Raw genomic sequence first — 16165 nt, 5'->3', positions numbered from 1 at the left:
GAACAATTCACTCTGAGTGAATAAATATTCTGAAGACTTACTAGGCTAATGCACAAACGTTGAAATTTTGGGTTCCACAGGTAACCGAAATCGAGAAGAGTTTTCAGAGTAACTAGCCTCAAGAGTTAGTTACGAGCTTAGCGTAGGCCCAACTTTTAAGCTCCAGAACCATCTCCCTGTACGTTCCAACTCAAATCACTGTCCCTGTAATGAACTCGGACACCAGCATAATCTGAAACACTCCAACACCTTTCCCTCCCATTTTTCCAAGGCTCAAAGGAAAACGGAGACCCAAGAAACACATGGAGCTAGTCACCCCCGAGCACCACAAGGGCGCAACAGTTTTTAGGTCCCACCGCACAGGCCACAGGTGGCGCCAGCCCCACACCCTCCGCCCCGCGCCCCTCGCTTCTCGCCTGAGCTCCCCGAACACACTTGGGGCGTCTCTGGCCTCGGGGCCGTCCTTCACGGGAAGCTCCGGCCCTGACCCACAGCCCGCGGGTCCGTGAAGTGCCAGCTCGGGGACCCAGACCGGGGGCCTCCGCCCGCCCGGCCGCCACGCCCCCTCCCCATAGGCCGCCCGCGCTGCCCGCCCCCTTGGCCGGGAGGTGGCCTCACCTCACGCGGGCCGTAGCCGGGAAGGCGCCCGCGTTTCCGCCCGCCGCCCGGGCTCACGGCCGCTCGGCTGCGGCTCGGCCCCGACGGCCGGCGGCGGCGCGCTTCTGGGGGCGGACTCTTCTCGGCCGGGGTTTCCCCGGGGCCCAGGGCGGGGGAGTAGGGGGGACTGGGGCGGGGGAGGGGAAAGGGGCTTGGGAAGGAGGGGGGAGAGGGGGAGAAAAGGGGGGAACCAAACCCGGAAAGGGAGAAAAGGGGGGAGGGGGAAAATCAGAAGGGGAAGAAAGGCCCAGAGTCCGCCCCCCGCTGCGGCCTGCGCGCTACGTCACCACGTCCGGCGTAATCGTCACCGCGTCTTGCGCCCGGAGCGTCCCTGCTTCCTGTGCCTGTCTCCACGCCTGCAGACGCCCCTTGCCTACTCACGCACTTCCCCAGCCCGCACGCACACGCTGTCCTGTCCAACACACGCGCTTTCTCTGTCGCCCCCGCGTTACCTGGGTCTTCAGCCGCCAATACAGATCCACTGCGACCCTCAGGTCACCTGAAGCCCATCAAGCCTGTCAGATTCACCCTTGATTTAAACATAATACTAATAACTGTAATTTAAGTTTACAGAGCACTTTCAAAGTAGCCTTTCACTTAGGACAGTGACTCCTGCTCCCGAAACAGCATATATGCAGTAAATATTTGTGGTATAAATGGATAAAGATCATGTGGTGGGTAAATGTCCATTTTTTCCAGATGTAAAAATTTAATGCTAGATAAAGTAGGTTTAAGTACATCCTATTTAAAATCACTTCTTCCCGCCACCACCCTCTAACCTACAGTTCTCTTTTAAAAAGTCATCTTAAATTTGCAAACTCCCTGACGAAGTGAGAGAGTGGCATGGACATATATACACTACCAAATGTAAAATAGCTAGTGGGAAGCAGCAGCATAGCACAAGGAGATCAGCTCTGTGCTTTGTGACCACCTAGAGGGGTGGGATAGGGAGGGTGGGAGGGAGTCGCAAGAGGGAGGAGATATGGGGATATATGTATATGTATAGCTGATTCACTTTGTTACAAAGCAGAAACTCACACACCATTGTAAAGCAATTATACTCCAATAAAGATGTTTAAAAAAAAAAGAAAAATTTGCAACCTCCCCACACTGACCATTCTAGGCAGAATCAATCTAACTACTAATTACATGTATTTCCATCGTTTCTTGACCAACTCCCTCAAAGAAGCAGTGTATTAAATATTAATACAATGTATTAATACATTGTATTAACTATTTAAGCATTATATATTTACTATGTGACAGGAACTGCAGTAGGAAACAAAAAAATTATAGTATAATGTAAGTGCTATAATAGAGAGGTGTTCAATGTGCTATGGAAACACAAGAAGGAGCAATTAGTTCCTAGATGTAACAGAGATTGAGTAAGCTACAGAGAAGCTAAAGGTGAAATTTCAGTTAACCTTGGAGAATATAAGTAGGAGTTCGTCAGAAAGGCAAGAATGGAGATTCCAGAAAGGTCATAGAGGTAAGAACTTCTCCTTTCCTTCAAGAATCAGCAAGTTCTAGGTTTTCAAGTTGGAGGCAGGAGACAATGACAGCCAGGAGGAAATAATGGCTAATATTTGTGTTATGTATGTATGTATATAGAATATGTAGCATTCTACATCTATTATTTCTGTTTAATCCTCAAAACAATAGGTATTACTGTTATGCTCATTTTGTAAGATAAGGAACCCTGAGGCACCAAAGTCCCAGATTTTGAACTGAGACAGTTTATCTTCGAAGCCTGCTCTCAATCACTGCATTATTAGAAATGTAACTGGAAAGGGCAGTTTTCAAAGGACCTGTGTGTCATAATGCAGAGTGAAACAGTTGGGTCTTTTAGGGACAAATGCAGTAACTGAAGAACAGCTAAGGCAGAAACATGAGGCATCCAGCCCTAAGAGAAGCCCTCCTCTGTTTCCCCCACTTTTGCTAACCTCTTATTCCCCAACTATTTGCCAGGGAGAAGGGGAGCAACTGAAGTCTTCAGATGTGGGGGGGTCTGGGAACTACATACTGTAGTTAAGACATGAAACAAATAGCAGTATAACTACCTCCCCCAACCTCAAGATAAGGTTATATGCATGAATGAAACTAGGAATATTAAAATGTTAGATATAAGATCAGTCCCTGTAGGCTGGGAAACTATTAGAGAGTGACTACTAATAGGTACAGGGTTTCTTCTGGGGATCATGAAAATATTCTTAGTGGTGATGATTGCACAACTCTGTGAATGTACTAAAAACCGCTGAATTATATACTCTAAAAGGTGAATTTTATGTTCTGTGAATTATATCTCAATAAAACCCTTATGTTATAAATAAATAAATTTATACTAGAAACTGAATAATAAATCTACTTCTATCACAGTGCTTAAAAAAAAAGATGGGCTTCCCTGGCGGTCCAGTGGTTAAGACTCTGTGCTTCCAATGCAGGGGGCTCTGGTTCGATCCCTCATTGGGGAACTAAGATCCCACATGCCACTCGGCAGAAAAAAAGATAAAAGATCAGCCCTTGTTGAAGAGAGCTAAGAAACTGTGACACACAAAAATACAATCAAGGTGACTTGAGTGTAACTTCTTATAACCAGCCTGTAAGCCTGTATTCTAGAACTTATTCACTCAATAAATATGTTTTAAACACCTATATTATATTGTAGGTCCTATGTGCAACACTAGGAATATAGTGGTAAGCAGCAGAGATGACTTAAGTAACTGTACTACAGATGGTGATTGGGGGCATGGCCTCTAAGAAAGGAGAGTCCAGAAGGGCAAATATTGGCAGAATTTCTTCAGCACATCTAGAGGTGAGGGTACTCTGGCCCGCAAACAAACCTATGTAACAAGAATAATAATATACTTTTATTAAGCCACTTAACTCTGTTCCAGCCACCGTAAAGCGCTTTACAAAATTATTTAAATCTCAAAACTCTCAGATAATCATTACAGATCTATAATTACACATTAAAAATCCATAGGGCCAGACATGTTTCAGAATTCAGAAAATTTCAACTTTTAGAAAGGAAAAATGGAGAATTCCCTGGTGGTCCGGTGGTTACGACTTTGCGCTTTCACTGCCGAGGGCCCAGTTTCAATGCCTGGTCGAGGAACTAAGATCCCACAAGCTGAGGGGAAGGTCCCGCAAGACGCGCAGCGCGGCCAAAAGAAAAGAAAAAGAAAGGTAAAATGGTACGTATACTGTATATCATATAACACCCCTAGGGGTAGCATCCCATAATCAAGTAATGAAGACCCAACACAGCCAAAAATAAATTAAAAACAAAAAACAACAACCTGCATGACAATGACCTAAAAGAGTCCTGCCAATGACCCCCCTCTTGTTTGAAAGTCATTCTTTAACATTCTATCTTAAAACCTCTGATCTCCGCACCCTACCTCCACCCCCCACTGCCAGGCTTCCGAGCAAGGCTGTTGATCTGAAGAGGAATTTCATCTCTAACCTTTGTTCCCAGGCCTGGAAGCTCACATGGGTAACCCACTATCTCCCAAAGTTGGCCCAGGGACATTTCTTTCCCCAAACAAACCAACCGCCCCTCACATCCCCCACTCTGTAGTTTCACTGACTTTATGGCTTCTGCCAAGTTCTACCTGTAACTGGCTTCATCTCTCAAGTTGGATGTTTGACTGCTCTATATCCTGCAACCAGGAGTAATGCCAGCTGGACACACTCTCCTTCCGGGGCCCCTGGCAGCTGGGAGGGAGCTGAGACCACAGCTGTGGAGACCCTGAGCCCCGGGGTTTGCGGCTCTATCTCAACTGTGTTGCTCAAGGAAGGCCTTCCCCAGCAATGACCTCCTCATTGCTCCTGGCCTTCCTGTTCCTGGCTCCAGACGCAGTGGCCACTCCCAGAGCTGACAGTCAGTGCCTGGCATGTGGGGGGCCCGCCTTGGACCTGGAGAGCCAGCGGGAGCTGCTTCTTAATCTGGCCAAGAGAAGCATCTTGGACAAGCTGCACCTCAGCCAGCGCCCGACACTGAGCCGGCCTGTGTCCCGAGCTGCTCTGAGGACTGCGCTGCAGCGCCTCCATGGGTCCCCACAGGGGGCGGTTCCAGAAGCAGACAGGGGACAGGAGTATGAGATCATCAGCTTTGCTGAGACAGGTGGGTTCTTGGTCTGTAGATCTTCCCCCAAACCCGATCTCTTAAGGAAGGGAAAAACTTCCTCCCCAATCTAACGCCTGACTTTCTCCCCAAAACCATCCCAACTCTTGCCTCCCACAGCATGTAATCTCCCAATCCCAGGCTCCCCCCACACCCCCACCACCAGGCTCTCTCTTTGTAGTTTAGACTTGACCAATGGGCACCTGGGAAGTGGGTACGTTTCATTTCTTTTGAGACTGCCTGCCCCTATCTCCCATGGCTCCTCTCTCTGCAGGCCCACACACTTCCACAGACTATGATGTGAGCCCAGACACTTCCTGGGCTTGGACCAGGGTCTGGGAGCTAGAGAGTCTGTCCTTCCTCTGGCCCTGGGATCCAGCCTCTCTGTACCCCACTCCCCCAGATACATCATTTGGGTAAAAGGGAGAAAAGTAAAACACTGGCATTACAATACCTCTCCACCCTACTCCTGTCCTCTTGCCTTGATTACCTCGGGTTCCCGCATCAGAACAGGGCCAAAATGGGACTCAGAAAGGTATTTAAAGGATAGAGGATAAAGACGAGAAAGTTCCTTCCATAGAGGGCAGACGGGTTAGAGAATTTAGTGGGCAGCTGGAAAGAAGATCAAGAATTCAGAGACAGGGGAATTCCCTGGTGGGCCAGTCATTAGGACTCCACACTCTCACTGCCGTGGACAGTACCAGGTTCAATCCCTAGTCGGAGAACTAAGATCCCACAAGCTGTGAGTCGCGGCCCCCCCCCCAAAAAAGAGAGAGAATTCAGAGACAGGATCTGAGAACCAGAACGCAAACAAATGATCTCTCTGGCCTCTGAGCTTCTTGCAAGTTCTTCTCTCTTAGGTTTAGAAGGCCTTTCCCATTCCTGGCCCCTTTCCCTTGGTCAGCATCTACTCCCTTCAAGATCTAACACTCCCATCCTGAAAAAACCCACCCTGACCTGAAGGTGAGGGGCTCACTCTCTGGTGGCCCCCACATGCTCACCCTGAACCTGGACCTTCCTTATGGAATTGCCTGTTTCCAGGTTTTCTATGAAGTCTGTCTTCCCATAGAATGCAACCCCTTGAGGTCAGGAACTGTCATTTATTCCTCACCTTATCATCAGAGGCTAGTGTATAGTAGAAATAGATAACACTTATATAGTGTTTACTGTGTTCTAAGCCTTTTAAATATACTAACTCCTTGAGAGCCTCACAACAAGCCAGTGAGGCAAATACTATTGTTACCCCATTTTAGAGGTGATGAAACTGAGGCACAAAGAGGTTAAGTAACTAGCTCAAGGTCACATGACCAGTAGGTGGTAGAGCCAGACAGCCTGGGTCTGGAATCCATGACCTTGACCACTCTACCATTCTGCCTCTTGCAAACATAGTATATGCTCAATAAACAGCTAAACCATTCTGTAGTTCAGCTCGACCATGTCTAGAGTCCCCAGTGATGGATGAGACCCTATTCTAGTTCAAAAGGGGGTTTCTGGGCTTCCCTGGTGGCGCAGTGGTTGAGAGTCTGCCTGCCGATGCAGGGGACACGGGTTCGTGCCTCGGTCCGGGAGGATCCCACATGCCGCGGAGCGGCTGGGCCCGTGAGCCATGGCCGCTGAGCCTGCGCATCCGGAGCCTGTGCTCCGCAACGGGAGAGGCCACAACAGTGAGAGGCTCGCGTACCGCAAAAAAAAAAAAAAAAAGGGGGGGGGTTTCTGCTCATGATTAAGAACACAAACTCTGGAGCCAGATAAACTGGGCTCAACTCCCTGCTCAGCCACTTATTACTACTATGTGTCCTGGGTTGTTAATAGTCAGTTTTCTCATTTGCAAAACAGAGATAATGAGAGGATCGTTGAGAGAATTAAGTGAACTAATACAGGTAATGTACTTAGAAAGGATAAGGTGGGAGGAAACTGAAAGTAGAAAACTCAGCTACTGCCCATGAGGGGTTTAGTTGTTGCTGCTGGGAATAAATTACTTAGAATATAAGGCAGAGTGAAATAAATGCTAGATGAGGGCACAAGTGCTTAATGGGCCAGAAGTAATTCACTGGGACCTGGTAAGTCAGGGAAGTCTTTCAGAAGAAGTTTGCAAATTGACTGGCATTGGAGAGTAAGTTTGACTTCAGCGGGTAGAAAATGGTAAACAACATCCTAAGTGGAAAAACATGAGTAAAAGCGTAAAGAAATGGACTGCATTTAGAGTTAAAAAGTAGTCTGGAGTGGATGAGCAGAAGGTGGACAAATGACCGTGAACACCAAAATCCTGGTTGGTTTTTATTTTCACCTTTGTATCCCTGATACTTAGCCCAGTTTCCTGGCACATTGTGACAGTAACGACAGTTACCAGGTATTTAGTGTACCTGCCTCCTCTCCGTTCATCCTTACAATCACTCCATAAAGTAGACTTTATCATTCCCAACTTAAGAATGCAGAAACTGAGACCCGAAGATAATTTACGTGGTCAAGGTCATACAGCTTACAAGGGGCAGAATTCAGACACAGTTCTCTCTGACTTCAAAGTCTATATACTTTCCACATATTTGCTAATCAATGAATGAATACAACATTTAGGCTGCAGGGGGCGTGACCTGAAATGAACTTGGAGGTGAGAATGATGCCTGGATTCTATCTTTTACCTTTAAATATTTCAGTTTGAAGTTTTCATTCCAATTTAAGCTATCATCTCCACCATCGTGTGAAAGAAAGATCTGAGAATTGTTCTTGCTGGAGGTATGAAGAGAGAGAGCTTGGGGCCCTGGGGAAACGAGGGTAGGAGCCTTCAATGGTGTCCTGAAACTGGCTCATACTGGCTCATGAGAGCTGATGGTGAACATCTCCCAACTGTGCATCCAGTGGCATCACATTGATAGTTTGAAATTGGCCGGGATGGGAGAATTTATACCGCAGAAATTGGCAAACTCTACAAATCAGGGCCTTTTTTTTCCCCCCTCTGGAATCCAGTTGTGAAATATTTACCAACACAACACTGCCTACGACCTACAAATTCAAGTTATCAGCCTCCCACATACCTAACATACAATGCTGATTCAGGGACGGAATAAATAGATACTTTTGTTCCAAATGGCGGATGGGGAAGGGAGACGCAGAGCAGTCACCGGTCCATGAAAATTCTGACATCCAGCCAGGCACATATCTCAGTCTACCCCAAATCCAGAATTCCTTTGGTTAGGGCCTGGTTCTGCCCACTGGTAGGATTTTCCTCTCCTCTTAAGGAGAGCCTACCATTGCTCCCCTAGACTTCTAGATTCATTTTCTCAGCTCTTAGTGCCACCCTCTGAGATGTCTTTCCTTTTAAATAGGAAATGACCTGTGTTTGCGGCTAAGTAGTTTTCTCAGCCTGCATGCTGCCCAAAGAAGTTGGGAGCCCGGAGACTTCTTTTCATTTTGAATCATCTCTGTCCCTTTTAGTCCAAACTGGTGCTGCTTTCACTATTAAAATTCTCTTTAACACTCTGTGAGCCTTCTAAATGATAAATTATAGTCTACTCACTCAGACAAAAGGCACTCCACTCTTATCAAGACAGACCCTCCTCTTTAGGTTACAAGTCAGGATACCCTCTTACAAGTGGGATAACACTCTTAAGATTCTTAGAAGCCCTCTGTCTAGTTGGGAGGGTCTACAGAACATCCTACGTTTTAGATCTTAACAAAGATGTTAGATCTTAACAGAGGGTCTTACAGTTCCCCCTTTATTATTTTGATCTTCGCTCTGAAACTATGTTTTACTGGCAGTGCCCTGGATTTGGGTTTTGCCCTGAGACCATTTCTTAGTTTGATAAACTTCTTGCCAGACAGAGAGTTGAGGGATGAAAAAAAATATTTTGTTGTTCCAGCTAGCAAGTCCTATTGGAAATGTTTTCTCTAAATTCTGCTTGAAAATTGAACAGTTCGTTCTTTAGTTCATCTCACTCCTGAAATGCCTTATCATAGGCAGCTAAAATAAACCAAATGGCACTTTCAGCATTCTGCCTGGAAATATCTTTAGCTAAATTCACAATTCTGTTAGTTACCATTTCTAGCTTCCGTTACCAGAGACGATAGCCAATACATAACACAGGTTCCCCATTGTCCAGCTTCCAGTAGCAATTTCCTCACTGTCCTTCCATCCTCTGGCTGTCATCCAGTCCCAAAGCCAATGCTACATATTTTAGGTCTTTGCTATGGAGTACCCCACTTCTGATACTAATTTCTGTTTTAGTTATCCATTAATATGGCAAATCAGCTCAAACATTGAGTCTTAAAACAAAAAAATTCAATAGTTTCTGTGATTTTGTAATTTGACTGGACTTATTCTGGACAGTTCTCTCACTCCATGTGGTGTAACTGAGTTCATTCAAGCAACTGTGTTCAGCTAGGAACTCAGATGGGGCTAGAACATCTAAGATTGTCTCTCCGAAGTCTCTCTCCATATGACTTCTCATCATTCAGTAGTCTAGCCCAAGTTTCTTTAAAGCATTAAAGTTTTCCTACCTCAAAGTGTAAGTACTTACTAAGTTTCTGCTTGCGTCATGCTTGCTTACATCTCATTGGGCAAATCAAGCCACACGCCAAGCCCAGAATTAATATGGGAAGGGATTGCACAAGACCATGAATATTGGGAGGTGTTGTTCCCTGGGGGTCAACACTGTAATGGTCTATCACAGCCCCTGCTGGTCCTGTGTCTGCCTACCATAACTGGGGTGACTTATGAGGTTCTAAATGTTAGGTGCTAGTGACCTAGCAAGAAAAGATTAGCTGGGTCAATCAGACTCTTCTTTTAGGATTTTGGAGTTGGAACACTGAAAGATCAGTTCACTTAGCTAGGAAGAGCTAAGTTAAAGGTTCTGTAGACTCAGGAGCTAGGGCCACCATTTTGGGACCTGAGGAAGGTGACAGGGAAACAAAAGAGGTAGATCCACAGAAAGAGAAGAATGGAGTAGACTTACATAGGGAGAGTGAGATGAGAGAGATTTTGTTGGCTCTGAGAGCTGTCAAGGGCAACCTTATTCCAGACCTTACAATTCACACTAAGTCTAGATGAACTTTATTTTCTGCTCTTTTATGCCCATGAGAGTATCAGTGGCATTCCCACAATAAAGCATCCTTTACTTAAAATAAATAAATAAATAAGGGTTGCTAAGGCCAAAGCATAATGGCATTTAATTGCCTCCTAAAAGAGTTTAGCTTTGGGCTTCCCTGGTGGTGCGGTGGTTGAGAGTCCGCCTGCCAATGCAGCGGACACGGGTTCGTGCCCCGGTCTGAGAAGATCCCACATGGTGCAGAGCGGCTTGGCCTGTGAGCCATGGCCACTGAGCCTGTGCGTCCAGAGCCTGTGCTCTGCAACGGGCGAGGCCACAACAGTGAGAGGCCCCCCCAAAAAAGAGTTTGGCTTTATTCATCAATAGGTTTTTTGAAACCATGAATTTTATGATCTAGCCTTTTTGGAAAATAATTCTTGTATCAGTGTAAAATAAGAATTAAAGAATGAAAGACCATTCACTCACCAAATGTTAACTGAATGCCTATTATGTACTAGGTACTAGGGATACAGTGGTAAACCATACAGGCACAGTCTCTACCTCCATGGAGTTTACATTCTAGCTGGGAGCAGGGAGGGGTAGAAGGGGAGGGGAGGAGAAGCAAATGAACAAAAAACCAAGATGATTACAAAGAGTGATAGTGGCTATAAAGACAATTAAGCAGGATAATGTATTAAAGACATGAGGGTAGAGTTGAAGGCTGCTTTAGCTAAGTTAGTCTGGGAAGCCTCTCTGAAGAGGTGAATTTGCGCTGAATGCCAAAAAGGAGCCAGTCATTCAAAGAGCTTGGAAAGATATTCTAGGCAGGGGAAATAGCAAGTGCAAAGGCCATGGGGTGGATCCATGTTTGGTGAGTTCAAGGAACAGAAAAAAGCCAGTATAGGTAGACTATAGTCATTAAATGGCAGAACGCCTAATCATACGTGTTTCCTATGTTAAGGGGTTTAGCTTTTATTCCCATTCAAATAGCAATGGGAAGCCTTTGAAGGGTTTTAAGCTGAGAGGATTAAGCTGATCAGATTTATGTTATAAAAAGATCACTCTGGGACCTCCCTGGCGGTCCAGTGGTTAAGACTCTGCGCTTCCACTGCAGCAGGCACGGGTTCGATCCCTGGTTGGGGAACTAAGATCCGACAGGCCATAAGGCACAGCAAAAAAAAAAAAGAGGTCACTCTGGCTGATATGTGAAGAATGGTTTTGGGTGCAAGAGTGGACCACTTGGCAAGCTATTGCCATAGTTCAAGAAAAAGATGATTGCAGGTTGAACTAATGTATGGTAGAGGAGGTGGGGATAAGTGAAATTATATTATGAACTGGAGATAGAGTTGACAGGTCTGCAGATAATTTCAAAGAAGGGAACAACAGCAAGCAAGACTTGGTTTCAGCAGTGCATTTACAGGAAAGGGGAAGATTGAAGAAGGCACAGATTTGGGTTGCAGGGGATAAATCTAGAGTTCTTCTTTGAACATGAAAAGTCTGAGATAGCATTGGATATCCAAGTGGAATATCAGATCAGCAGCTGGATATCCAAGCCTAGGCTCAGGGCCATGGATATATATATCTGGGAGTCATCAGCATATAGATGAAATTGAAAGCCAGGGGAATTGATGGGTTCTTTCTGGGAGAGATATAGATAGAGAAGAGAAGGGAGCTTAGGACCTCCAACATTTAGAGGTCAGGCAGAGGAAGAGGAGCTGTCAGCAAAAGAGACCAAGATGGAGTGGCCAGAGTCATGAAAGCCAAGAGAAGGAAGTATTTCGAGAAGGAAGGGATGGTTAACTGTGTCATCTTACCTGCTTAGAGGTCAGGTAAGACGAACATAAAGAGATGAAACCATTGGATTTGGCAACGTGGAAGGTGTTAGTGATCCTGACAAGAGCAGGAGTGGAGGGAACAGAAACCCAGTTAATGTGTTTCAGTAGGTCAGGTGAGGGATGAAGAGGGGAAACTGGGCAACAGTAACTGGTACAGGAAGAAATGCATAGCCGTTAGAACCACTGTGGTGAGGAACTGGTTGTGGGGAGTTTCTAAAGGTGATAAGGAAGGTAATGATGCCACCAGTTCTAAGAACGGAAAGAGAGGTACATAGGGAGGAAATAATGATTTCTACTTGGGATAAATTGATTTTAATATGCTGGCAGGACGTGGCAAAATTAAGCAGTTAGAAGTTTAGGCGTGAAGCTTGGTGATTCCCAAGGTGCAAAATGATCTGGACTGGACATACAGATTTGGGAATCACCAGCACAAAATTTGTGTTGGCTGACTGTGAGTGTGGGTCAGAGCTCCTCCCAGTGTAGAGTAAGAGGAAATGGGACTTCCCTGGCGGTCCAGTGGTTAGGACTCCTCGCTTCCACCGCAGGGGTTGCAGGTTCTATCCCTGGTCGGGGAAATAAGATCCTACATGCTGCATGGCAAGAAAAAAAAAAAAGGAAATGAAGGTCAAGGACAGACCCTGGAGAACGCTTGCATTGGAGGGATGGAGGGATGGTGAGAGAAAGAAAAGCCAGCAAAGAAAATCAAGGAAGAATCATGAGAGTTGTGTCATGGAAACCAAGAGAGGAGAGATTTTTAAGAAGGAAGGGGTAGTTAATGCCAACAGTGTGGTCGAGAAAGAACAAAGGGAATTCAAGCATGCTGAGAATAGATATGTAGTTGGTAGAATTGACTCAGAAAGCCACACTGACTGGGGCTTCTTGTATCCACAGGTCTCTCCAGCATCGACCAGATTCGTCTTGATTTCCACTTCTCCTCTGATAGAACTGTTGGCGGCCTGGAGGTCCAGCAGGCCAGCCTCATGTTCTTTGTGCAGCTCCCTCCCAATACCACGTGGACTTTGAAGGTGAGGGTCCTCGTGCTCAGCCCACGTGCCACCAACCTCACCTTGGCCACACAGCACCTGTTGGAGGTGGATGACAGTGGTTGGCACCAGCTCCTCCTGGGGCCTGAAGCTCAGGCTGCCTGCAGTCAGGGGCACCTGACCCTGGAGCTGGTCCCTGAAGGCCGAGTAGCCTGGAGCCCAGTCATCCTGGGTGGGGCTGCCCATAGGCCTTTTGTGACAGCCCGTGTAAGAGTTGGGGGCAAGCACCGCATTCGCCGGCGAGGCATCGACTGCCAGGGTAGGTCCAGGATGTGCTGTCGACAAGAGTTCTTTGTGGACTTCCGTGAGATTGGCTGGCACGACTGGATCATCCAGCCTGAGGGCTACGCAATGAACTTCTGCACAGGGCAGTGCCCCCTGCACGTGGCAGGCATGCCTGGCATTGCCGCCTCCTTTCACACCGCGGTGCTCAATCTTCTCAAGGCCAACACCGCTGCGGGCACTGCCGGAGGGGGGTCATGCTGCGTGCCCACTGCCCGGCGCCCCCTGTCTCTGCTCTACTATGACAGGAACAGCAACATTGTCAAGACTGACATACCTGACATGGTGGTAGAGGCGTGTGGGTGCAGTTAGTCTATGTGTGGTACAGGCAGCCCGAGGTGGGGTAGGCAAACATGCCCTGACGGAGGCGCTCTTCCTTGAGAGGAGGGGGCGGCCCCATTACTGCCTCTGTCCAGAAGATGGACTCCCTCTTCCTGAGCAACTTATGAGAATTATCCCAACTTTGACGTGAGGAGATCTTCATCAAAGCACTGTCATCTAAGGAGAGTCACTGTACCATCTTCATAATGACCAGCCCCTCTCCTAGAGTATAGTCCCTCCAGCAAGCTCCAAGCTCCACGCTCCCTCAACCGCCACCCTAGGGACTCTCATCCACCTCCAACCATGAGCAGTGCCATCTGGTTCCCAGACAGATACCCATAACCCAACTTTTTTTTTTTTTTTTTTTTTTTTTTGCGGTACACAGGCCTCTCAATGTTGTGGCCTCTCCCGTTGCGGAGCACAGACTCCGGACGCGCAGGCTCAGCGGCCATGGCTCACGGGCCCAGCCGCTCCACGGCATGTGGGATCTTCCCGGACCGGGGCACGAACCCGTGTCCCCTGCACCGGCAGGCGGACTCTCAACAACTGTGCCACCAGGGAAGCCCTCCATAGCCCAACTTTAATCCAGCCCACAATCCACTATGCATCCCTGCCCCTTCTACTCAATGTCCCCCACTCCAGGATGAGTTGACCCAGCCCCTTCCTCTGCCTTTCTGGATCTCCAGAGAGGCCCTTCCTTAGATTCACCAAACATTCGATCCTCTCCATGTCTTGAGCCCTTTCCCTCTTACTTGCCCAATGGGCTGCTAAAGGCCCTCTTGGCACACTCTTATCCACTCTTTGTCCTCCGTCCTGCTCCGTACCCTTGGGGTCTGACTCACCTGAGTTCCCTTGGCCCCTGGCTTCCTGCTGAGTTTGACTAAGAGGAGACACAGGCAGAAGATCAAAGGATAGGAGGAGACAGAGGTCAGAGTGTTTCTTATTCCTCCTCCTTCTGCCTAGGTTCCATGGTTCTGTGTGACTATGGCTGCATCCATGTCCCTACAGCTCCTGTCTAGCTCCCCACCCGCTCCATGGCTCCGGCTCTGCCTAAGTTCTGATCTCACTGTTTCCACGATATGGGCTTATAATGGCTTTCCATTCTTGCCGGTCCCTGGGTGCTTCAATATCCCTCCTTGGTTCCCTTAACCCTGCCCATACCTCTGTAAAGAAGTCCTTCATTAAGTCTTCTTAGTGATGCAAACACAGACAGCTGAGTGGGTCTTTTATGTCCTGCCAGAACCCTGACTGACACCCGAGATGACACAGAGCCTGCCTGCCCTGCCCACTTTTCTCTCCTCACAGCCTCCTTAGGGCTGAGCTATTATGTCCATCCCACACATCATGACTCTTCCTTCACCAGGCTGCTTCCTCTTCTTTCTTAGCCCCCCTCCTCCCTCCCAGAACCATCTTTGCTTGTCTTATGGCTAATAAAGACCTGGGTTTTACCTGCTCCTCTCCTCTCTCTGTCCTCGCTCCAAGAAATGAGACAGATCACTGCTCAGTCAGCAAGTAGGTGACAACCTGAGGGCACACACATGGGAGGAGGCAGAGGCATGGCTCCCAGCTGGCTGCCTTCCCTTCACTCACCCCCAGGGCTCCAGCCAGGAGTCCTGTCTGGAAGCTGGAACTGGCGAAGGGCCGTTTGAGTGGGACAAGGAGAAGAAAAGGAAGGCCTGGGGTGAGGAGAGGGGGGCATTTGCTCTGAGACTGGGTCCTCTCTAGACCTTTGCCCTCTTCCCCCACCATCTCCTCCCTTTGGTTGGACAGCCCTGAACCATGGGGTCAATATTGTCTGCAGCCCAAGGCCGAGTTTGCGCAAAACCCATGTGTCCTTTGGGAAACATGATGTCAGTGTTTGCTCAGCATGTAACCCCCTCCTATCTAGGTCTGAGGTCCTTGGAAATGGAACCCTAAAAGGAGAAAGTCTGAAAGAGACCTCCTGGGGGGCTGCAAATTTGAGCTGTGGGGCTTCAGGACCAAACTCATGGAAGTTATCCCAACTTTGACTTGAGGAAATCTTCATCTAAGCAGAGAATCTAAGGAAGTCTTCTGGTGGCTCTGCCTCCCCCTTCCACCGCTGTCTCCCACCCCCAATCCACCCGTCCCCCAGATCTAACCTACCTCCTTCCAACTATAGCTTCAGTCTCCAGGGCCAAGACTAAGGTGAGGAGAAGCGAGGCTCTTGCCTTGGGGGCAGAATTTTAAGGGGATGCCAAAAAATCCATCAGTCAAGATAAATAGGATCTTAATGCAATATTTTAAAAAATCAAAATCAATGCAAAAAAATACAAGATGAACAAAATAGAAAATTTTAAAATAAACTAAATTTAGAAGGATCAGTATTATTCCTTTTCCTTTTTGGCTCTGTCTTTGACAAAAAGGAGAAAGAGTGGAATTGTCTTCTTCCAAACCTTTTCTTCCAGAGCTCCCTGGCCCCTAACTCTAGACTTGGTCAGGCTTTTCTCTTTCGGGCAAGATAATCGCTCAGGCTCCTTCTACTTCCTTACCCACCCTCATTCTACTTCCTTACCCACCCTCAAGCCTGTCGCTACCCCCCAGCCCCCAACCAGGTTGGTGGTAGGGCGGGCCTGGGAGGCAGATGGCTGGGGTATTTATAACCTGGGAGCACTTCTTGAGAAAAGTGACTAAGATGCTAAGAGCATATTTATAGCTGGGTTCTGACGTAAGTGTCAGTAAGGAGGTAGGGGCAGGCCAGGCACAGCAGAAAGAGGGTAGGAAGAGCTGGAAATTGGGGGCATCTGACACAGAGGGAAGGGGAGAGATGGGGTCAATGACTCCTGCAGCCACTTCCTCTTGCTTCGCTTGACTCAGGCTCACCCACAGGTAAGCCCTCTGAGACCATGGGCAGAAACCTCT

The 16165-nt window shown here is 47.6% G+C and overlaps 2 protein-coding genes across 19 annotated transcripts in view; one reads left to right on the top strand and one right to left on the bottom strand.

Moving 5' to 3' along the window:
- The window catches only part of R3HDM2 (R3H domain containing 2), a 150999-nt gene extending 150224 nt beyond the window's left edge, over positions 1–775 (bottom strand). For 17 of the 18 annotated variants that reach the window (XM_032647134.1, XM_032647132.1, XM_032647137.1 and 14 more), the window contains exon 1: positions 619–775. The gene's annotated coding sequence lies outside the window, so the exon portion shown is untranslated. Of the gene's footprint in view, positions 1–435; positions 459–618 lie in introns of those variants that run through there. The other variant, XM_032647135.1, reaches the window with a different exon arrangement.
- Positions 776–4265: 3490 nt separating this feature from the next.
- Positions 4266–13428, top strand: INHBC (inhibin subunit beta C). Its single transcript, XM_032647047.1, has 2 exons — positions 4266–4783; positions 12531–13428. Exons 1-2 carry the CDS (start codon positions 4471–4473, stop codon positions 13274–13276), a joined length of 1059 nt encoding a protein of 352 aa, XP_032502938.1. The 5' UTR covers positions 4266–4470; the 3' UTR covers positions 13277–13428.
- Positions 13429–16165: the final 2737 nt, after the last annotated feature.

This window comes from Phocoena sinus, chromosome 10 (genome assembly GCF_008692025.1).
Source record: "Phocoena sinus isolate mPhoSin1 chromosome 10, mPhoSin1.pri, whole genome shotgun sequence".
Taxonomy (NCBI): Eukaryota; Metazoa; Chordata; class Mammalia; order Artiodactyla; family Phocoenidae; genus Phocoena; species Phocoena sinus.
This window is presented reverse-complemented; position numbering and strand designations above follow the sequence as displayed.

What these genes read in the sequence shown, in the direction of transcription:
- INHBC (XM_032647047.1), top strand. Translation starts at nt 4,471, where the DNA reads ATGACCTCCTCATTGCTCCTGGCCTTCCTGTTCCTGGCTCCAGACGCA. An exon ending in CATCAGCTTTGCTGAGACAG is followed by an intron (nt 4,784 to 12,530) that starts GTGGGTTCTTGG and finishes TTGTATCCACAG; the next exon opens with GTCTCTCCAGCATCGACCAG.